This window comes from Rana temporaria (assembly GCF_905171775.1).
Source record: "Rana temporaria chromosome 2 unlocalized genomic scaffold, aRanTem1.1 chr2f, whole genome shotgun sequence".
Taxonomy (NCBI): domain Eukaryota; kingdom Metazoa; phylum Chordata; class Amphibia; order Anura; family Ranidae; genus Rana; species Rana temporaria.
In genome coordinates this window covers 337,876-361,124 of record NW_024404411.1, presented here as the reverse complement: position 1 = coordinate 361,124, position 23,249 = coordinate 337,876, and the positions used below count along the sequence as shown (strand labels likewise).

Here is a 23,249-nt window from a genome sequence, read left to right as displayed (position 1 = left end):
CCCAAAGATTCATAAAAGTACCCAATGCCCTCCAGGTCGACCTATCGTCAATGGGCTAGGCTCGCTTACATCCCGGTTAGGTCAATACCTGGACCTCTATCTGCAGACGAGTGTTATACATACGAGAGCTTATTTGAAGGATACAAAAAGTCTTCTACAATTACTCCAGGAAATTAATTTGACCAACAGGGAGGAAGTATACCTTGTTACATCAGATGTCACATCACTCTATACCGTGATTCAGCACGATGATGCCCTCCTGGCACTTAATTGGAGCTTGAGTCAACGTGAAGACATCTCCCATAATAAAAAGGTGTTTTTGAGAAATGCATTGGACTTTTGTTTAGGACATAACTTTTTTTGGTTTGGAGGCCAGTTTTATTCCCAATGCCGGGGAGTAGCTATGGGGGCTCGATTTGCCCCGAGCATAGCTAATATGTTCATGAGTGAATGGGAGGATAAAGTCATCTTTTCAGTTACACGTCCTTCTCTCCTGTTTTACAGGAGATATATAGACGATCTTCTGCTTATCTGGGATGGCCCTCTCACTACGCTACATGCTTTTCTGGATGAGCTTAACTCTAACACTAATAATATTGTGCTCACTAGCACTATTAGTAAGGATAGAGTGAATTTTCTGGATTTGGAAATTATTAGGACCGGTTCAGGACTATCCACAAAGGCCTACTTTAAAGCGACAGATTCAAATAGCTATCTCCCTATGTGCAGTGGACACCACCCGATGTGGCTAAAAAATATTCCAAAAGGACAACTAACCCGAATAAGGAGAAACTGCACTGACACCACAGATTTTTTAGATCAGGCAGAAATCATAAAGGGAAAGTTCCTAGAGAAGGGGTATAAGAAAAATGGGCTTGATACTATTATATGTGAATTAGCCGCACAACCTAGAGAGGTGTTCCTCGCAGACAGAACTCTGAATAGGCCACTGAATAACCACGAATGGAATTTTATATCAGGGTATCATGCCCAATATAGAGAAGTCGAGGCAATTTTTTCTGATCATTGGCATGTATTGCTTATGGATAAGGTGTTAATGGCTGTCCTACCTGAGAAACCCGGCTTTATTTATAGAAAAGCCCAGAGTTTTGCCGATAAGCTGGTTCGTAAGGTACTTGATCCCCCTATCAGGCCATCGAGCTTCTGGGATTGCGATGGTTTTTTTGCATGTCGCAAATGCAGAGCCTGCCGGGAAGCTAATCGGCCTATGAAAGCAGTAAAGAAATTTACCTCAAGTGCCAATAACAAGGAATTCACCATTGGCGAATTTATTACATGTAACACCACACATGTGGTGTATGCTCTTCAGTGCCCCTGTGGGCTCCTCTATATAGGGCGGACTAAACGCCAACTTAAGGTGCGCATTGGAGAGCATATCGCCAATATTTTATTGGGTTTTAAAGACCACAATGTTTCGCTTCATTTTAAGTTGTTCCATAATCAAGACCCGAGTGGTCTAATGTTCTGGGGTGTGGACCATTTGAAACCAACATGGAGAGGAAGCAATCTGGTCAGGGATTTATCAAAGAGAGAAACCCAATGGATCTTTTCGGCCGATACTCTCGCCCCTAGGGGCTTGAACATCGAGCTAGACATTAATTGTTTTATTAGTGATTTCTGATAGTATGTATTAATTGGTCAATTTGAGTTGTGGCTGTTGACTCATTTTTTTCCCTTTATGTTCCCATATTAAGTGGTTAAGTGTCATTTTTGCTTTATCATTTGCCTGCTCCTTCTTAGTTCGGCTCTTTCTTTCCTGTTTTAGTTGTGTTTTTCTTGGAAGATCACCGAAATTTTTCGATACAGGTTAAATAGCAAATTATGGTCACATTCCCCTGTGCTTTTAGTGTAAGGTTGATATTTTTGCCATATATCTGCTTACCACAAGATGGTGCTATACTAGCTGTGGTCTATCTATCATTGCACATTATGTTCTATATTACTTAAAATGGGATCACTCTTTATTATTGAGACGTTTTATTGTTAAGTCATTTCCAAATTTTAAATATATTTATAAAATGATTACAGTTATTAATGTATATTTTAATGGTATTAATGCACATGTTTTAATATGTAACATATATATTTATATAGATATAATGTAATTTTATTCAGTGAAGTTCTCACATTGTATGAGTATATGACATCCGTTTTTGGTTGTTGATTATATATCATCATACGACATTTTAGTGCTCTTAATAGCCTTATTAGTTTACTATTATGTTCAAATTACATGTTTACTTCCGTGCACTGTCTACCACCCCTATTTCCGGTGTCACCGTTAATTATGGCTCCTGTGTGTGGCAGTGCATGACGGATGTTGTAGTTTTCTTGGGATATCTATCACTCGCCCCCGCACGCCGTGGTTTTACGAGTCAGGGGGCGGGTTAAGCACCTTTGCCCGCCCTCGTCTCTACGGCGATTGGTGTGCCTGTGAGAGCAACATGTATTTAACTTGGTGGATTGCGTCGTGAGGCCACGCCCTCTGTTGAAGTCTTATGACGAAACGCGTCAGGGCGTGGCTACTCACGACGCTCAGGAAGTGATGCTTGCGCTCCACCAGGGCCTCGGTTGGAACCAACGTTTGCTAGTCTCTCTGAGACTGTAATAGGACCAGCACGACGCTCTACCTAGCATACAGGAGTTGGTGACTATGCGCTTGTTTATCTTTTATATTGTACGTGTAATGTTTGAAGGGTTTTTCATATCTGTGGGCTATTTATATTTTTAACCCATTAAAAACGGAATTATGCTATGGCACTGTTTTTGTCTTTTTTTGGATTAATTGGGAGCCTCCATACAGATTCTTTTGATTACCCTGTTTAAAGGATTTATACCAGTCTGGAGTTTTATATACATCGCCTGATATAACTTACTTTTTGGTAAGTGTGTACCCCAGAGGGGGCTCATTTTGTCCCACGCGGTGTCTTTTAAGGAGTTCGGGTGGAAGGTGCTACGCTGTCTGTCCTTTCTTAAAGTGAACCACATCTTTTTATGGGACTTTACCTCTACTGACTGCTTTCCTTCATACAATATTGTTTTATAGTGTATTAGTGGTGCCTTGAGCATTTACACCAGAACTATCACTTTTAGCGCTGTTTGTGATTGTTTTAATTGTGCATTCATGCTCTTTTAATTGTGATCATTTTTTTTTTTTTTTTTTTTTATAAGTCTCTTAAGCCGTCGTATCTTAGGGTGCATTCTCACGCTGGCCGCTAGGTGGCACTTCCATCGTTTTCGGCGTAGAGAATGCAAATTACCTAGTTACGCCGATTCACAAACGTACATGCGCCCGGCGGTAGTTTTTTTACGTTGTTTGCGTAAGGGTTTTTTGGCGTAACGTTGCTCCTGCTATTAGGTGGCGCAGCTAATGTTAAAGCGGTTCTCCACCCTAAAGTGAAGTCCCGCTGATCGGAACCCGCCCCCCCTCCGGTGTCACATTTTACACCTTTCAGGGGGGAGGGGGGTGCAGATACCTGTCTAAAGACAGGTATTTGCACCCACTTCCGGCATTCACGGGCAAAAGAAGGGCATTGCGTCACTGCGTTGTGTGCTGGGAACACTCGGCTCCCAGCACACAGCGGGAGCCAATCGGCGGGCGCGGCGCGACTCGCGCATGCGCCGTAGGGAACCGGGCAGTGAAGCCGCAGCGCTTCACTTCCTGGTTCCCTCAGCGTGGATGGAGGGGGGAGCAGCAGGGTGACGAGCGATCGCTCGTCATCTGCTGCGGACGGCGCTGCACTCCAGGACAGGTAAGTGTCCTAATATTAAAAGTCAGCAGCTGCAGTATTTGTAGCTGCTGGCTTTTAATATTTTTTTTGGCGGAACATCCGCTTTAAGTATGGACGTTGTTCCCGCTTCGAAATTTGAATTTTTTGCGTCGTTTGCGTAAGTCGTTCGCGAATAGGGCTGGACGTAATTTACGTTCACGTCGAAACCAATGACGTCCTTGCGACGTCATTTGAAGCAATGCACACTGGGATATGTAAAAAAGAGTGGGGACAACTGCGCTAGGTTCGAGTGCTATAGTCTGGATTGATAAGCAGCAATTAAATTGTAAACAACAAAGAATATGGAGGACACTCCTCCCCCTCTCTCTGAGCTACAAGAAAATGGAGGAATCCCTTCCTGCTCTCTGAGCTACAAGAAAATGGAGGAATCCCTTCCTGCTCTCTGAGATACAAGAAAATGGAGGAATCCCTTCCTGCTCTCTGAGCTACAAGAAAATGGAGGAATCCCTTCCTGCTCTCTGAGCTACAAGAAAATGGAGGAATCCCTTCCTGCTCTCTGAGATACAAGAAAATGGAGGAATCCCTTCCTGCTCTCTGAGCTACAAGAAAATGGAGGAATCCCTTCCTGCTCTCTGAGCTACAAGAAAATGGAGGAATCCCTTCCTGCTCTCTGAGATACAAGAAAATGGAGGAATCCCTTCCTGCTCTCTGATATACAAGAACATGGAGGACACCCCCTCCTGTCACATGACTTTGCAGTCAGAGACAGACAAGAAGCTGAAGAAGAAACTTCCGGAGAGATCGGGTAAGATGGGGGAACATGGAGGGGGGTACAGGGGGGACACTGGGATGGGGAGGGGAGAAAGAAATCATGGGGGGGGGGTAAGGTGGGGTCACTATGGGGGATGGGAGAAATGAAAGGATGTGGGGGTGGGGTGCAGAACAGAAGAGACTGAAAACACAATCAGGCGATGGAGAACTTTTCACACTGAACGTCCCAAGAGAAACATTACACTCTGTCCCGATACCCCTCCCCCGGTATGGTAATTGTTCTATCCTATAGTATTAGAAAAGAAAGTGTGTCTGCACTGTGTTAGATTGTTAGATCCCCCTAGCTCTCCCCTCCCCCACACACCCAGATTACCCCCCCCCCCCCCTACACACACACACTACCTCTCCCCTCCCCCACCATGGTAAGTACAGGAGATGAAGGAACATCGGGTCCCGGATCTCCTCTGTGAGGAATGAAGACGAAAGCGGGGAGGATTTCCTCTCCTCTAGTGTCAGTGATGTCCGGTGACGCCGTGGAACCATCTCATCGATCACTATCTGATCTTCACAATCTGCTACGAGGGGCACCCAACTTCCCGACATTCACCCAATCACATTGTAGCACTACCCCCGAAGCAGCTGCTGGATATTTTCGGGCGGCGTGTTACCTCTATTTCCTCGCCGTCCAGGGTAACGGATGAGAGCTGAGAAAGTTCGATGTCCGCGCTTTACACTTCTTTTTCTAAGATTTATTTGCGGAACTCGATAGAAAGATAAGAGAAGTGAATGACGAGGTGGAAGCGTAAGAGGTAGGTAGGTCGGTAGGTTCAGGTGCGTAGTTTCAATCCGGAAACACTCCCGCTTCCAGCGACACGACTTTCATCAACACTCCAGCCAGAGTGGGTATTGCTCCCCCGGATTGGTTTCTCTCACTGGCCTAGCAGCCGGGGTGACGCACGGAAAACGGTCCAGTCTCTGCCACAGACCTTCCCTCAGATGGAGACGCTTTTCGGTCCAGAATCCTCGCAGTACGGGATTCAGCACCCGGATCTCTCCAGAGTAACTTCTTGTAGAACTTGAAACTGACCGGCAGGGCCGGACTTAGCATTGGGCTTGACTGGGCTCAAGCCCATGGGCCCCACCCAATAGGGGGCCCCAGGACCAATCGCGGAAACCCCCCGTTGGCGGAAATCCCCTCCCGCAATTTTGGGGCAATCACGCCAATCCCCCACTCCTGGCAATCGCGGCAACCCCCTCCCGCAATTTCGCAGCAATCGCAGCAACCCCCTTCCGCAATTTTACGCCAATCCCCCGTTCGCGGCATTTTTTGCCACCCCCCCCCCGCTCAACAACTTCGGTATATATGTAATTCTCGGGAGCCCCACAGCCCACCCGCTCAACAACTTTGATGCTCCAGGGGGCCCCTTCATTGCAGCTGTGTAAGGGCTTCAAAATTACTGAAGGCGGCCCTGGGAAGAGGTAAGAAGTCCGTTTAGGCCCCCCGCTCAACAACTTTGATCAGCCGGTCAGCAGATCCTCCCCCTCAACAAGTATAAGCGGTCTGCGCACTGCCCCCCCCCCAGCTCAACAACTTCGATCTTCGATAGGTCGGTCGGCAGATCCAGCCCCCCCCCCACCCCTCCTCAACAACTTTGGTCAGCAGATCCTCCCCCTCAACAAGTATGATCGGTCTGCGCACTGCCCCCCCCCCCCAGCTCAACAACTTTGATCTTCGATAGGTCAGTCGGCAGATCCAGCCCCCCCCCCCACACCCCTCCTCAACAACTTTGATCAGCCGGTCAGCAGATCCTCCCCCTCAACAAGTATGATCGGTCTGCGCACTGCCCCCCCAGCTCAACAACTTTGATCTTCGATAGGTCGGTCGGCAGATCCAGCCCCCCCCCCACCCCTCCTCAACAACTATGATCGGTCGGCGATAACAACTCACCCCCCGCTTATCGTCTCCAGGGGGCCCCTTCGATTATTAAGCCCAGTGGCCCCCACCACCCTAAGACCTGCCTTGCTGACAGGCGATCACCATCAAGCCTTTCAGTAAACGTTGCATCCTTCCATGAAGTTCAAGGCCTCTCCTGAGACACCAGCCTCGTACTCGGTCCTCTCCAAGATAGGTCCTTCGTCAAGCGGCTTCCTCCCTCAGGACGGACAGCACAGGATCACCTTCCAATGCGTCTCCCTATACTGGGCCTACTCAGAAGATCACAACCCCGGACCAACGGGGTCCCGAAGCCAGGAATACAGCAACACGCACCCCCGGCCAGGAGGGCCACGCACGGGGGTGGTGGGACCACAGACTCAGGATTGACGACCCCAGTCCAGTGACGTCTGTCCCTTAAGTACCCCTCCTCAGCATGCACAGCCGGTCGATCAACCCCACTGATTGGCTGCCGAGGGAGAATACTCAAATCACCTTGACCTAGCTGCTGCCACCCTTGGCCTGGAGTAACAACTACACCCCAGGCGAACAATAGTGGTCACTCACGGCACAGCCATGGCTGGAACAGAAACCAAATTTGCTGAAAATCACACATGTCTGAGTAAACTAACGCTCAGACTTCCCTCTAAATTTACAACAGCGCTGGTGATCTGCCAATATGGTTCCTCCTATCGGGATGGTTCCCCCCCTTGACTGCGCAGGCGCGATCCGAGCCGACGGGAATCACTGAACCTGATCAGCTGTAGCAACAGGTCCAGGGTGACGTGGAATTCGCTGTAAGTGGCCAGTCGGCCTCACGTCCTCGCTGCGCTCGCTCGGCCTCCTGGCTCTTTTTTAAACATCCTCCAAGTCCACGGGGATGTTAAGGAATGAGCCTGGATGCCGCGCATGCGCCGTGTACAGCTGATCAGGTTTGGAGATTTCCGTGAGCTTCGTCTGTCAAGCAGGGAACCATATCGATAGGGGATCTAGCTCGACAAGACACCGGCTCAGAAAGAGCAAGTCGCTACAACATCTTATGTCACCTGACCTCCAACACCAATCACTTCTCTTATGTATTTTTCTTTGTTGTTTTTCTTTTCCTGTTTTGGTTGTTCCCCCAACTGTTATGTATGGAGAGCATGGATTCCCAGTTTGTCCTTTTTATTCTCGTCTTTTCACATTTCTTGTCTTCTTTTGCCTTTTTTTTTTTTATTTTACAGCTTTCCCCCCCACTGATACCAGCAATGGGGAATTTTCCCATCACTGATAACTGCAATGGGGAACTATCTCCCCACCACTGACACCAGGAATGGGGAATTATTCCCCCCCCTCTTACTCATACCAGCAATGGGGCACTATCCTCCTCACTGATACCAGCAATGGGGCACTATCCTCCTCACTGATACCAGCAATGGGGCACTATACCATCCCCCACTGATACCAGCAATGGGGCACTACTATGCCTCCAATACAGGTGATGGCACACTACTCCTACTGACCAGAGGTGCAATGTCTTTTTTTTTTTTTTTTTTGTAATCCCAATGGGCACAAAGTCAGAAGCATTGTTTACTCCCATGTACTCTGGGCATTTGCTACTCTCGGGGGACCACAGTTCGGCTCCCCTAACATCTGAAGGACAATAATCTGGCCAATTGTTTAGAAAGTTTGGAGACCCCTGGTCTAGACACTATAATATTTGTGTCTATTTTCTCTAGTTTGTGTTTTAAGATAAAAACCTGCCTCACCCCTCCCTCCCTTTATACGCTGCTTATGTATTGTCCAGCAATGGTTAAAGAAATCCTGGCTATTGTCTCAGATAAAGATCTGATTGTCTCTCAGGATTAAACCGGCATCATATCTTTCTCTTAAATTGCGGCCTCACCAAGGTGCTTATATTCTGTCCAGCCACTATCATTTTTTTTGTGGCTGTTATCTCTTCTAATAAGTAGTGAGCAGGGATGAGCTCCGGTGTGTTCACACACTCCACGTCCAGAGCCCGCCAGGAAGTCGGCGCTGCACTAATCACAGGCAGGCTCGGCTGCAGAGATCGGGAAATGTCTCACTGCCAGTGATTAGCGCAGTGCCGACTTCCTGGCGGGCTCTGGACGTGGAGTGTGCGAACACACCGGAGCTCATCCCTAGTGGGGAGACAAAGTTGAGTTCAGCGCAGGTGCGAAGATCGTTAATAAAATTTGTGTGCCGAATTTGAGCCCCATTGAGTAAAGTCTGAGAGCTGAAAGTTAAAAATCAGTTCTGGCTAATAGGCAAGGAATAGTCAAACACATGGCATTGTCGCAAGTTAATCTGGAGTTTCCTGCCTGTGTATTCTTACCTCCTGGTTGCATTGCCTTTTCTACCCTTCGTGTGTGGTTAGGCTATGAGCATTATGTGGGCTTTCATTTCCTTCCCTTGCACCACTTCCTGCCTCCCTGCTAGTTTGCTTGCCAGTATAAGACCTGTCCAGTGTAGCCTGAGCAACTTCACAGTTCTCTGAGCTCCTGTTCACTTGTTACTTGTGTATCCTGTGCTTGACTACCCGTGTACCGACCCTGGCTTCGTTCACCGTCTGTGTTTGTTTGCTGCATGTCCTGACCTTGTCTTGTCTCCTGGATTTCCTGTTGTCTCCTGCTATTTGTACTCTGCACACGTGAGTGGTCTCTGCATCGTCCGTTTGGGCATTCCTGGGGACTACGACCTGGTTCCAGCTTGCTGCAAATCCATTCCCACCACCAGGGGCTCCGGTGAAGAAGCAAGCTGGGGATAGATGCCACATCCTGGGGAATCCAGAGTTGGCGATCTACAAGGGCTCGCTACCACAGACCCTTGTCAGTTTGCTCAGGCTCCTGGGAGACACTGCAGTCTCTTCTGGAGCAATGTCGGTTTTTGGCGCAGAGTTTGGCGCAGTTTGTCCAGCAGGCCTATCAAAAATGAATTATGCAATGTCGTCTGCAGGAACCTTCCTTCCATTTGAATCAGCTACAGGTCTTGTCCACTTCCTCACCCTATGTTCTAGCTCTTGTTCCATTTCCCGCTGTCCCTCCCCCAGTGGAGGGTAGTCCTTTTTGAAACTTCATCTGCCTCCACTGCCTCACTTTTCTGGTGATCCTAAAGCTTGTCGGCGCTTCATCAATCGGTGCTCGATTCACTTTGCCTTTTCTAATTTCCCTAATGATTGTTCCAAGATGGTGCACATGATATCACTCTTTTCTGCTGATGCTCTAGCTTGGGCCTTGCCACTGTGAGAGTGCCAAGGCTAGGGTTTCAAGTCTCTCTGACTTCTCGCAACCTTTGATGTGCCAGGCAGGGCCTAATCCGCTGCTGGAGCTCTCATTCAGCTTCATCAAGGCAGCATGACTGTTAGTCAATATGCAGTTCAGTTTCGCACCTTGGCTTCCGAAATGACATGTAATAATGAGGCTCTCAGTGCTACCCTTTGGCAGGGTTTAGCAGTCATATGAAATGTGGGGCACAGATGAGCACTGTAACTCACTGATGTGGCACTGATGGACACTCTAGTGCATGGGTGCTCAACCTGTGGCTCTCCAGCTGTTGCGGAACTACAATTCCCATGAGGCATTGCAAGCCGCTGACAGGTACAAGCAGGGCCGATCCTAGGGTCACATGCGCCTGGGTGCAGAAATATTTAAGGCGCCCCTACAAGGGCGTGGTCACCTTACTAACTCCTCCCCCTTTACAAATGTTTCTATGGCAACGATTCAAACACAGAGATGCTCCCCTAAGGAGTTATCGTTACACTGGGATCCTTACATGATCTCTTAAAAAAAAAAAAAATACAGAAAGAGAAGCAGAGTACTTTATTGGACCTAGAGGGGGGGGGGGTCTCTTTAATGGACACAGAGAGGGCCTCTGTTAGAGAGTCTGTTTAGAAAGACCCCCCCAGACATAATACAGGAGATGGTCAGAGACTGCAGACATGGTACAGGAGATTAATGCAGCCTCACCAGTGCCCATCAAATGCAGCCTCACCAGTGCCCATCAAATGCAGCCTTATCAGTGCCCATAAAAATGCAGTCTACCATTGCTCACAATTGTAGCCTACCAGTGCCCACCAATTGCAGCCTACCAGTGCCCACCAAATGTAGCCTTATTAGTACCCACCAATTGCAGCCTACCAGTGCCCACCAAATGTAGCCTTATTAGTGCCCACCAATTGCAGCCTATCAGTGCCCACCAAATGTAGCCTTATTAGTGCCCACCAATTGCAGCCTACCAGTGCCCCTGGATCACACAGAAGAGCAATATCCTGCTGTCACAGAGCTTGGATTTGATTCGCCCGGTCAGCCACTGTAACAAAAGACACACACACACGTCAGTTTTCATGGACTTCGCTTGCTCAGCAGGGATCGCTTCGTTGAGCCGACAGATGACAGGTCCGTCTCTGCACACAGTGGAGAGATGGACCTTTTAGAGCTCCGCGCTCCTCTATGAGGGATTGGATGAAAACAGATCCTCCTGTCCGTTTTCATCCCATCTGCCAGAGGGATGGAAAATAGGGTTTCCATCCACCTGGATTAGCGGATTTGGATGTCAGCGGACATGTCACCACTGACATCCGTCACTCCATAGAGATGAATGGAGCGTCCTGTCAGGTCCGCCTGAAAAACTGACAGACCTGAACGTGTGAAAGGATCCTAACTCACTCCTCATTATTTCCATCTCTCTGTCCATCCACCTCCCCCAACACTCTTTCCATTATAGACTAATAAAAAAACTCCAATGCACTTACACACCAAATCTGCTCACTACTTACAAAAAAATATATGAATAAACACCTTAAGACCATCAAGCGTAATAATCAAATATATAATTATCATACATTTCATAAAACACACTATACAACACCAGCACTTTTCGTCTACAAAACCAGCCTGATCTGTGACATTGCTCCTGCCTCCCCTCTCCTGGCATGCTGGGATTTGTAGTGCCACAGCCTGACACATGAGGTGGTCATACAGGAGAGGAGGCTGTGCCTGGTGAGCAGATAATGGGTAGGGAGTAGGACAGGGAGGTGTAATAGAGATTGGGGGAGATCTCAGAAAACATTCTCCCTTTAGAAGCAGAGCAGTTCACAGCCACACATAAAAACGATCTTGTGTAACAGCAGGAGCCTGCTACACAGAGCCCATCCTCCTCTCCCCCTCCCCACTAAGATATGCACACAGTCCTGTCAGTGGCCTGTTGTTCAGCTTACCTTAGGATAGGCTGAACTCCATCCTCCACTGCAGGCTGCATGGCTCCTCCCCCTCTCAGCCTCTCCTGTGAGGAACTTGAATAAGGCGCGCTGAGAGAAAGGGGAGGGTACAAATAACTGCACTCTGTCAGATCATAAGACTCTCAGTCTCTGTCAGCTCCGGCTGGAAGCTGCACAGTACTACGTACTGCAACATTCCTAGATCGGAACCAGCCCTGATGGGGCCCCATCAGCACTTGTGGCCCCTGGGCACTGCCCGCTCAGTAAGACGGCCCTGCCCCCACCTCTGTTCCACACAGTGCTCCTAAAACTTTGACGCCCCTCCCCTCTGGCGCCTGGGTGCAGCGCACCCTGTGCACCCCGTCTCGGATCGGCCCTGGGTACAAGCATGTCTCCCAAAGGCTGAGGCATTATGGGAATTGTAGTTTTGCAACAGCTGGAGAGCCACAGGTTGAGCACCCATGCTCTAGTGGCACTGGTGGGCACTGTGAAGCACAGTAAAAATCAATAAGACTTGCTGTGTTTCATTCGATCTCGGTCTTTGCATGCTGTATCAGTGAGAGGAGAGAGCTGAACCCCTGCAAGACCCGGATTGTTAAAGTGGAGGTTCACCCTAATTTATAACTTCTCCTTAAACAAAAGTGCTCAGTATGTCCATTCACAGTTCGCAGTTAAAAAAATGTAATAACGTTTCCATACCTTTTTATATCTTGCTCATGAACCAGGCACTTCCTGGTTTCAATCGTGCGGTACTGGGCGTGTCGCTTGGTCTCCGATCGCCGCATTGATTCATGGGATTGATGACCAGTGTCTCGTCACGCTGACCATGAGAATATTGTTTTGACCAGCAGCAGAGCAATTCTCGCGAGATTTTAGACGTCACATGACTCTGCAGCCGGTCATGTTACGAGGGAGGATACAATTCCGCCATTTTAACTCATGGAAATCCCGGAAGTAAATGCTGGAGGGCTTCAGAGTGCCCACAACTAAGATGGAAATGTCCATCTTGCATTTTTATAAAATGTCTTTTTCAGAGAAATGAAAATCCTGGCGGCTGCAATAATGGGACTGGTGAGTAAACGATATGCTATGTGAACAGCGGGAGACTAATATTAAAAAAAAAAAAAAAACGTATTTGCGTGGAACCCCCGCTTTAACATGTGTGATCGCTCCATCATTGGCCAGAGCGATCACGTGGTAAAGGGCCGCTGTCATTGGCCCTTTACCACGATCCATGATGCGTCGGGTCCATGTGCGTGCCCCAGGGGGCATGCGGTAAGCGCATGTTTCGGAAGGATGTCCCTGGAATGCCCTCCCAGAACTAGCCGTCTTTCAGCTATGGCCCAGTCGGGAAGTGGTTAACATTCTTAAGAACCGGATTCCCTAAATAAATCTTGACATACCAAATCACCCCGTTCATATCAAAGGTGATAGCAGACATGTGCACGCTGAGATGGATGAGCTGGTCAAAATGTGTGGTGGGTGCTTGTAAATGCCATCGGCAGGTTCCTCAAGCATTGTCCAGGTTCTCTCAGTTTGATTTTGTGTATAGGTGAAGAACACAAGGGCTGATTAACCAGGTTGAATAGATCTCGGAAACCCAACTCTTTTCAGATAAGAGTGGTAGAGGATATCACCCAATCAAGGGTAAGAATTGCTAAGGTGATGACTTTTGGTAAAGGAGCATTTACAGAAGGCAAAATAAGCAGATCCGGGTGTACAACCTGTCCACCAAACTTAGGCCTTTTCAGGTTGGGGACCAGGTCACTGTGCTCATATCCAAAGTGGAGAACAAGTTCAATGGCCCCTGCCACCTGGCCGGGGAGGTGGTAAACCTGGGAAGCAAACTTCTTAGCAAATCTTCCACTTGAATATATTAAAACCCTGGAAAGACAGAGGGCAAGTAGCTCTCTGTAGCTCAAGTTAATTCACAGACCCCCCTGTAGGGGTGGACCTAGTCTGAGTTGCCACCAGTGCTGGGACAAGGCCATTTGGTGCCCAGGACGAAGATGGTAAACTGTGTTACATATCACCCCACACACACAGTATTCCCCCTTTACATGCCCCCCCCCCACACAGCACTGCCCCCATTCCCCCGCTTCCCATCCTTCACAGTTCCATATATTTTCCTCCCTTCACTTTCCTACCTTTCACAGAGCGGAGAGCAGCAGGGACGGGACAATCCTAAACTGAAGGCACAGCAGCACTGGGCGGGGCACGGGAGCTGCCGGGTTGACTTTTCATATTAGCGAACTGTTGATTGGCTGCTAGAACCGCCTCCTAGCAGCCAATCACCTCCCGATTAACGTGACAGGCAGCTACCGCTCTCCACGCAGTGCTGGTCCCGCCCCCAGTGCAGAATTGTCCCGCCTCCTGCCGTCCGCTCCTCTCTACTCCTGATAATGATAGCGGAGGAGGCTGGGGACAAAAGCGGCGATTAAATGGCGCGATCGCGACGGTCCATAAAGAGTAGCAGGTTGGGCCGGACGTGGACCACGGGCCGTCATTTAGTGATGCCTGGCATAGCATGCCTGCCAATAACCCGCCCCCTCTCACACTCCACCCAGGGCGCCCACCCCTTGTACCGGGTCTGGTTAACACCACCCTGTCAAAGTTACAAACTGAGCAGGTAAAAAAGTTTTTTTAAAGGGTAATAGGGAAATCTTTTCAGTACTCTACCAGGTCTTACCAGGGTGACTGAACATGACATTGTTACAGAGCCTAATGTGAAGGTCTGAGTAAAACCCCCATCGTATTCCCAAGGCACATAGGAAAGCAGTATCGGGGGAGTTTGGAAAATGCTTAAACTTGATATCATTGAGGAGTCGCAGAGTGAAAGTAGAAGCCCAGTTGTGTTGGTACCCATACCTAATGGGACTCTGTGGTTTTGTAATGATTTCAGAAAGCTCAATGAGGTATCAAAGTTTGATTCATATTTGATGCCCCGAGTAGATGAACCAATAGACCGGTTTAGCCCCTTAAGGGGTACTTGGCAGATACCTTTCACCAAGTAAGCCAGAAATAAGACGCCATTCTCCACTCAAGAGGGTCACTTCCTATATAAATGGAATAGCATTTCAATACGCATTCCACCCTGGCTACTTTTCAGAGGGTGATGGATAAAATACTACACCCTCATTGGAAATGCTCCTCTGTTTATTTGGTGACATCTTTTTCTTCAGTACTGACTGGAAGTCCCATCTTCCCTGAGTTCAGGCTGTGTTGTACTCTTTAAAGCGGGAGGGTTTCTGGTCCTAGTAGGGCACTTATGATTTGATTTATTCATCATATGTACCTCAAAGTCTGAGTCATGTACATGCAGTGTATTCAATTTCTCTTATATGAGGTCTCTTTTTGATTTCATTGTTTCTTACTTCTCGATAAAAGTGTTTTGTATTAAAAAAAAAAAGCAGGAAGGGTTCACTGTTAATCCATTAAAGTGTGCCATTGTATTGGAAGAGACCAAGTATATGGGGTACATTGTGGGTAGGGATTTGGTGATGCCTCAGATGAACAAGTTAGATGCTAGTCAGGCTAGGTCTTGCCCTGTCACAAAGAGGTCCGAGTGTTCCTAGGCATAGTTGGGTACTACCCTCCATTTGTCATCAACTTTGCCACTATTGATGCACTGTCTGTCTTGAGTATAAGAGTAAAGCCTCGTACACACAACCGAGGAACTCGACGTAAAAGAAACATCATTTTCCTAGACGAGTTCCTTGTCAGGCTTGTCGAGAATCTTGACAAGCTTTCTTTGTGTACACACTGTCAAGACCAAATCTCCTCGTTGTCAAACGCGGTGACGTACAACACATACGACGGCACTATAAAGGGGAAGTTCGGTTCCACTGGCACAACCCTTGGGGCTGCTTTTGCTAATCTCATGTTACTGCGTGTTAAGTAAAAGTTTGGTAAGAGACGACTTGCACTTTTCAGTCTGTTACAGCGTGACAAATGTGTTATCTCCATTACAAACGCTACTTTTACCGAAGGTGCGCTCCCGTCTCATGCTTTATTCTGAGCATGCGCGGGTTTCTAAGCATACACACAAACGTGTTTCTTGTCGAAAACCAGCCAGACGAGAAACACGACGAGGAAAAAGAGAACTTGTTCTCTTTTTTTCTCGTCGAGTTCCACGTCAGTTTTCTCGATGAAAAACATGCACACGACCGTTTTCCTTGGCAAAAAAGCTCTGCCACCAAGTTTCTTGATGGATTCTGTCGAGGAAAACGGTCGTGTGTATGAGGCATAAGAAGTCAGTCATGGTCAAGTGGAATGAAAAGGCTGAAGAGACTTTTTGGGAGCTTAAAAAACAGCCTTATGGCGATATCCAGTGCTGGTTGCTCCTGACTTCTCCCAAAAGGTCCCATCTGTCCCAAAAGATCGATGGAGAGGGACACTCCATCATATTTAAATTGCTATTTACTCATATCAAGGTTGGCAGCACAGGGTACTCTCCATATTGCTCTGCATTCCATGGGTTTCTCCTGCAGGGACACTGGACCTCGGGACCCTGGACCTCGGGAGTAAAATCGCCAGCACAGCATGTTCTCATTTTTTTCATGCCAGCGCAGAGCTCACACTGGAGTGGTAGCCCCCTTGACTTGTGAAAGCTGGTTCACAGGTTTAGTGATGGCCTTGTTATCTGCACTAGTACTGCTCCTCGGGATTTGGCAGATCCAAGTAGTTTCTCCACCATGGTGTACCATTCCACCAGTAGGTCCATCGACTAGGGTTCCCCATGCCTGACCCAACGCTGACGCTCACTAGTCAGCGCCCTCAAGTAGTGGTCCACAATGACCCGTTCCACAATCCTGAGTTTTTTTTCAACTTCTCTGGCTGTAGCCACTTTGTGGCAAGTTGTAGCTGCTTTTGGGACATGGTGACTGGGTGGCCTGATACCTCCAACAATGTATTGGGTCTGCCCGGAACAGCAACAGTCACTCCAAGGTGGGCCAAGATCTCTCCTGTTTAGCATTGCATAATCCTTGGTGGCAGGTCATAGTAGGCCTTCTGCAGTTCCCCTGACAGGAATTTGATCGTGAGACTAACCCACTGGTTCTGAGGCCACCCCTCTCTCTTGGCCATGTGTTTGAACACTGTCAATGTTGAATGCTTGCACATTAGCACAGGGAGTTAGCTTTTGCAGGAAATAACTGGCCCTCTCCATCACTGGAGTGCTAGGACAACCGCAATCTTCAGATGCTCCACCAGAGTGACAAATTGGGTCTGCACAGACTCCCTCTGCACCTACCTAGAGCTGTGCTACCTGGGCCTGCTGAACGTGTATCCGTAGGGCCAAGGTCTGGTTTTGGCATTCCTAAGCTTTCTTGTGGTGGCGGTTGGCTTCCACAGAGGCCTGAACCAGAGCTCTTATTGCCTCCTCCATCCCTCTGTTAGTGCCTGTGCCTCTCTAACCCAAGACATACAAAGCAGGCATTTAAATATCAGCCTTTATATTTTAATGGCTTTCTCAGCAAGATGTGGGGGGGGGGGGGCCCAGGATCACCAGGCAGCCGTGTGGTCAAAACAAATTATTTTTAATTCTTTAAAAACAGGCACAAAATAAATTAGCTTCCCTCAGATCTACAGCGACTGCGCTTGCAAGTGCACTTGTAGTGTAGAGTGGATTTCCCTTTCGTAAATCGACCCCATACACATTTGCCGACTGCAATACGTATATATACGTTGTAGTTTGCAAATGGTATTTTATTTAAACTTTTTCAGGCGCCAACTGGCTTTCTCATGAAAGCAGTTCTACCAACTAATTGGCTTACTGGCACACCCGAGAAACGATCTGACAGGCCGTGCGGCTTGCCATAGAGGTTCACAGAGGCCAGGTAGTCATTGATCACCTCTATGGTCTTATGACTGCATACACACGATCGGAAATTCTGACAACAAATGTCCGATGTGAGCTTATGGTCGGAAATTCCAACCGTGTGTAGGCGTCATCGGACATTTGCTGTCGGAATTTCCGACAACAAAAATTTGAGAGCTGGTTCTCAAATTTTCCGACAAGAAAAGTTCTTGTTGGAAATTCCGATCCTCTGTATGCAATTCTGGCGCAAAAAAAAACATGCATGCATTGATCTTGGCTCATCGTACGTCACTGCATTCTTGACGTTCGGAATTTCTGACATTTGTGTGACCATGTGTATGCAACAAGTTTTGAGCCAACATCCTTCGGGAAAAAAATCCATGTTTTTTTTTTGTCGGAATTTCCGATCGCGTGTAACAGTAACAGAACAACATCATAATGACAACTTCCATTCTAGGGTTAAGGTGTTTTTTTTTTTTTTTTTTTTATCTTTTGTATTTAAAGGGTAGAGGAGAGTGTAACAGCACCCCAAATGGGACAGGGGTTAAAGCCGTTTAGGATATTCCCTTACCGAACACAAGGCAGCTACCGACACTTCACAATCAGGCGAACAAGATAATAATTCTTCCCCAGAGACGAGACGACACTATGTATGAAGTTCAAGCAGGTCTGACCCTTTATTGAGAAATACAGGCTCTTGTATACAATTTTAGGATACTGCAGTAACCAAATGAACAATGACCCAACTCCACCCACAACATCACACGTTTACCTAACGAGCCCCCCCCCCCCCCCCCCAATACACATCATCCTCAATACATCTCTTTAGCAGACATCCTGACTATGGGACCTCACCTAATTTACATGAGACACTTGACCATTTAGGCTGTCTGTTAACTTACAATACACTTTATCACAGGACTCCTTTACACAATACAGGGTCAATTAGCACAAGCCACAATGAAAGATCCTTAGAAGTTAGTCTGGATTAAATTTACATTACATGGGCAGCCAGGTAGCTGGAGGTGATGACATTAACAGCTTTCAATTAACCTGTTTGAGTTCAGAATCAACAAACAGCAATTAGTTCTTTACAGACATGACAGAACCCACTGTCACTGTGTTTTTGGAAGGGACTGTGGGCGGGCCTGTTACCCACAGATTATGGCCCAGGAGCTACTGGAGACCTAAGGACAAGCTGGCATTGAGATAATGTAATGTAATGCTACAGCCCTTCTCCCCCACCCCCCCCCCCTTGTTGCTGTGTCTAATTGAGACGTCTCTCCGCATGGGATGTGTATTGAGAGGCTGCCTGCTTACCATAATCTCATTATGTTTATCTGTAGACTGTTTCAATGTACAAATGTTCAGTTCAGTTCAATGTTCAGTTCCCATTGGTTGTTCCTTGTCCCCATCCCCTCTTTGACAAGGCTAAGGGGAGTGTCCCTAACTGTGTGTAAAACTGTATGTCTTGGATTTAATAAACAGTTTGTGCTCTGCATGTCTAACCCTCAACACCTGTGTGGATTGTCTCGTGATCGAGGGGTTAAGGGCTGGTTATGGCGAATCTGCGGGTGCGTTTGGAGGACAGGAGACACAGGTCTGGCGGATGTGCCCACCTGGGGTATCTGAGATCCGTCACAACAGATATCCTGGAATATATTGTGGATAATAATTACATAACCGTCCCATCTCAGGTAGTCCAAGATATATTCTGAATGTCCATTATTTTCTGGCTCCTGCTTTCTAAGAGCTCCTGGGTTCCACGGGCCCTCCTGTTACAGAGAGATTTGGGCTCTTCTTGACCACAGATCTCTCTATAAAGAGGCGATTGAGGATCCCACTTTCCTGTACAACCAGGATGCTGACCTAGATAAGGATCTTTTATGGATTTTGGGGGGGGGGGAGGGATCTCTCTTACAATTCATACCAGACCCTTGATAAGGGTCTAGTATGGATGTTGAGGGGAATCCCAGCCGGCTTGTATTTTTTTTCTAATGTCACTTTCTCTAAATCATACGCATATGCCTTTTCGACATATTGTATATAACAATGAAAGTTTAGAAATAGAAAGCAACGTTATTCATAGAATTCTGACTTTTTTTTGTTTGTTTACAGGTGGATTAATGAACCATGTTCTTGGTCATGTTGGTCTTCATAAATACTACAAAGTCACATGCAAGCCATATGGGAAGTCTTAAGTGACTGAAATACTTTTTTTTTTTTTTGCAGTTCATTGGCAGATTCACGCAGAAAAAAAACATTGATCCAGCCTCAGGGCAACAGGAGAAAAGTAATTTCAATGTTCTAGAGGTGACAATGGCTTTATAGTCCAAACCATTCCTACGCAAGAGAAGCCATTTTTGGATTGTGATAAAGGATTTTACAGTGAAGGGAAAGATCATCACACATCAGGTTCACAATGGAGGAGAAGCCATTTCCGTGTTCTGAATGTGACAAAGCTTTTGCAACCAAGTCAAATCTTGTCAACCACCAGAGGGTTCACACTGGAGAGAAGCCATATGAGTGTCCCGAATGTGACAGAGCTTTTTCACAGAAGAGTAGTCTTAACTTGCACATGAGCGTTCACACCGGAGCGAAGCTGCATCATTGTTCAGATTGTGGCAAAGATTTTAGAGTGAAGGCAAATTTTATCACACACCAGAGGATTCACACTGGAGAGAAACCATTTCAGTGTTCTGAATGTGATAAAGCTTTTAAATCAAGGTCACAGCTGAGCAGTCACCAGGTGATTCACACCGGAGATAAGCCGTATCCGTGTTCTCAATGTGACAAATCTTTTGTATCCAAGATAAGGCTTAACACACACCAGTGGATTCACACTGGAGAGAAGCCATATCCATGTTCTGAATGTGGCAAAGCTTTTACAACTGAGAGCAAGCTTACCACACACCAGAGGATTCACACCGGAGAGAAGCTTTATCAGTGTTCGCAATGTGAAAAAGCTTTTACAAGGAAGGACCACTTTATCCTACACGAGAGGGTCCACACTAAAGAGAAGCCGTTTCAGTGTTTTGTGTGTAAAAAATATTTTTCGGATAAGTCACACCTTATCACACACCAGAGGATTCACACTGGAGAAAGGCCATATCCATGTTCAGAATGTGACAAAGCTTTTACAACGAAGCAAGACCTTATCAGACACCAGAGAATTCACACTGGAGAGAGACCATATCAGTGTTCAGAATGTGACAAAGCTTTTACTGCAAGTGAACACCTTATCATACATCAGAGGATTCACACCGGAGAGAGGCCGTATCAGTGTTCTGAATGTGATAAAGCTTTTAGACAGAAGTCAGATCTTAGCTCACACCAGTGGATTCACATTAAAAAGAGACCCAATCGGTGTTCAGAATTTATCAAAGATCTTACAACCCAGCGAGAACTCCTCCTACACTCAAATGTCCACACCGGAGACAATTTGACAATTATTTTGGAGAATCCTCAATGACTGAACTATGTTTGTTTCCTTAGGATTTTCATCATTCTCCATTTTTATGGAGCTTTGACTGAACATGTAATGCATGCTCGTCCTTCACTAACTGCGCTGCGTTCCCAAGTGTTTTCTTCATTGCCCGTTTCCGAGCTGGTACCTTAAAGCCTCGTACACACGATCAGTCCATCCGATGAGAAAGGTCTGAAGGACCGTTGTCCTAGGTTAACCGATTAAGCTGACTGATGATCCGTCACGCCTACGCACCATAGGTTAAATAACCGATCGTGTCAGAATGCGGTGACGTAAAACACAGCGACATGCTGAAAAAAACGAAGTTCAACGCTTCCAAGCATGTGTCGACTTGATTCTGAGCATGCATGGATTTTTAACCGATCATTGTGCCTACTAACGATCGGTTTTGACCTATCGGTTAGGAATCCATCGGTTAAATTTATAGCAAGTTGGCTTTTTTTAACCTATGGGGCCCACACACGATCGGTTTTGACCGATGAAAACGGTCCATCAGACCATTGTCCTCTGGTTAACCTATCGTGTGTACGAGGCCTAACACTGTCTTAGTACCAGAGATTGGATAATGGTTAAGTAGCATCTTGCTAACCCTCTGAAGCCTCAGTGGGAGAGTCCTTTACAGGGTCTGCTGGCTCTTGCTATGTCGGTCAATCTTGAGTGCTCCAGCTAAGCCCACCCTTCCCGTTTTTTATGTTCCACCTCCCTTCCCATAATCCACCTCTCCTTTCCATGTTCCATCTCCTCTCATGGATGACTGCTTTGCAAGCCGGTCTACATCTGGGACACCAGCAGCGGCGCCTGGTGCTCAAAATTTTTGGGGGGTGCAAACAAACTGAAACATTTTGGGAAAAAAAAACATCAAATGTTGCCACTGTGCCTCCCCATCATCTGCCCAGCCCTTACCTTGTCAGCAAGTGACGGCAGCAGGTGGTGAGCAGTGTCCGGTGTCCTCCATCTTTCCCGACCCCAATGTTTTCTCCCACCCGCTCCTCCTCTCGTCCTCTGATAGGCATCCAATCACAGCAACTGTCGCTTCAGCCAATCAGGTGACGGGTAACACAGACCCGGTGCACCTGATTTGGCTGAGAGCCAGTTTAATGTTAGGAAAGCCAATTCCTTCACTTTCCTAACATACAGCTGAGTGAGAAGCGAATGCACAACGTTGCGCCCTGAAAAGGGGCCGTACACATGAATGGGGGGTGTCAATACTGACCATAGATGGATTCATGCAATGCATGAATCCATCTTTTAACCGATGGACGTGCCTACTAACGATCGGTTTTGACCTATCGGTTAGGAATCCATGGGTTAATTTTAAAGCAAGTTGGCTTTTTTTAACCTATGGGTAAATAACCAATGGGGCCCACACACGATCGGTTTTGACCGATGAAAACGGTCCTTCAGATCGTTGTCCTCTGGTTAACCTATTGTGTGTACGAGGCCTAACAATCCAATGTTAGTACAGTGAGCTCCCCTGCTGTACTATTGTGTTTTTACAGTGGACCCCCCCCTTCCAGCACACTCTGGTCAGCGCTCTCATCCATTGGCTGAGAGTGCTGATCAGGAGTCAGTTGGCTGCTGGTTTCCAAGCATACTTGTCCGACAGCCAGCTTCTGTTGGACCAGCTGTCATCCATACATACGGGCCGAATGTCGGTTGTTTTTATTGAGCCGGCCGATGCGGCGTAAAATTCGGCCCGTGTGTACGGGGCTTTGCGGCCAGGGAAGCAGCTAATCAAGCATAATCTGTGCTGAGTTATTCTGAAAGGCGGGGGAGACATTGGGATCTTAAAAAAAGAGAGACAACTTGTCCTCTACCCAAAGCTATCACATGGGGGGTTCTTGTTCACCCTCTCCTGATAGCAATAACATTAAATGGGGAAAAAAGTTAAATGTGTAAAAATATAATTTTTAATAAAATAAATAATAGTTAAAAAATGCTTAAAAGCACCCCAGTACCTTTTTTTTCCTTTTTACAGCTTTTAGACAGACAAAGCTTACCTTTGATGATATTTAAACAGTGGCGTTGCTAGGGGGTTGCGGACCACACCCGGGTGACACCCGTGGGCAGTAACACCCCTACACTGATCTGCGTCTCTATACTGAATGAGGGGTCTGTACTGAGGGAGGGGCCCTATACTAAGCAAGGGGGTCCGTTCTGCGGGAGGAGCGTCTTTACTTAGGGGGTCTATACTGTGACATGGGGTCTGTACTGAGGGAGGGGTCTATACTAGGGGGGTCTATACTAGAGGGTTTGTACTGAGGGAGGGGTCT

The 23,249-nt window shown here is 47.2% G+C and overlaps 1 protein-coding gene across 1 annotated transcript; it reads left to right on the top strand.

The window, feature by feature from the left end:
* The first annotated feature begins 4,395 nt into the window (after positions 1-4,395).
* On the top strand, positions 4,396-21,150 carry LOC120921580 (zinc finger protein 300-like). Its single transcript, XM_040334081.1, has 2 exons — positions 4,396-4,557; positions 19,608-21,150. Exon 2 carries the CDS (start codon positions 19,912-19,914, stop codon positions 20,959-20,961), a length of 1,050 nt encoding a protein of 349 aa, XP_040190015.1. The 5' UTR covers positions 4,396-4,557; positions 19,608-19,911; the 3' UTR covers positions 20,962-21,150.
* Positions 21,151-23,249: the final 2,099 nt, after the last annotated feature.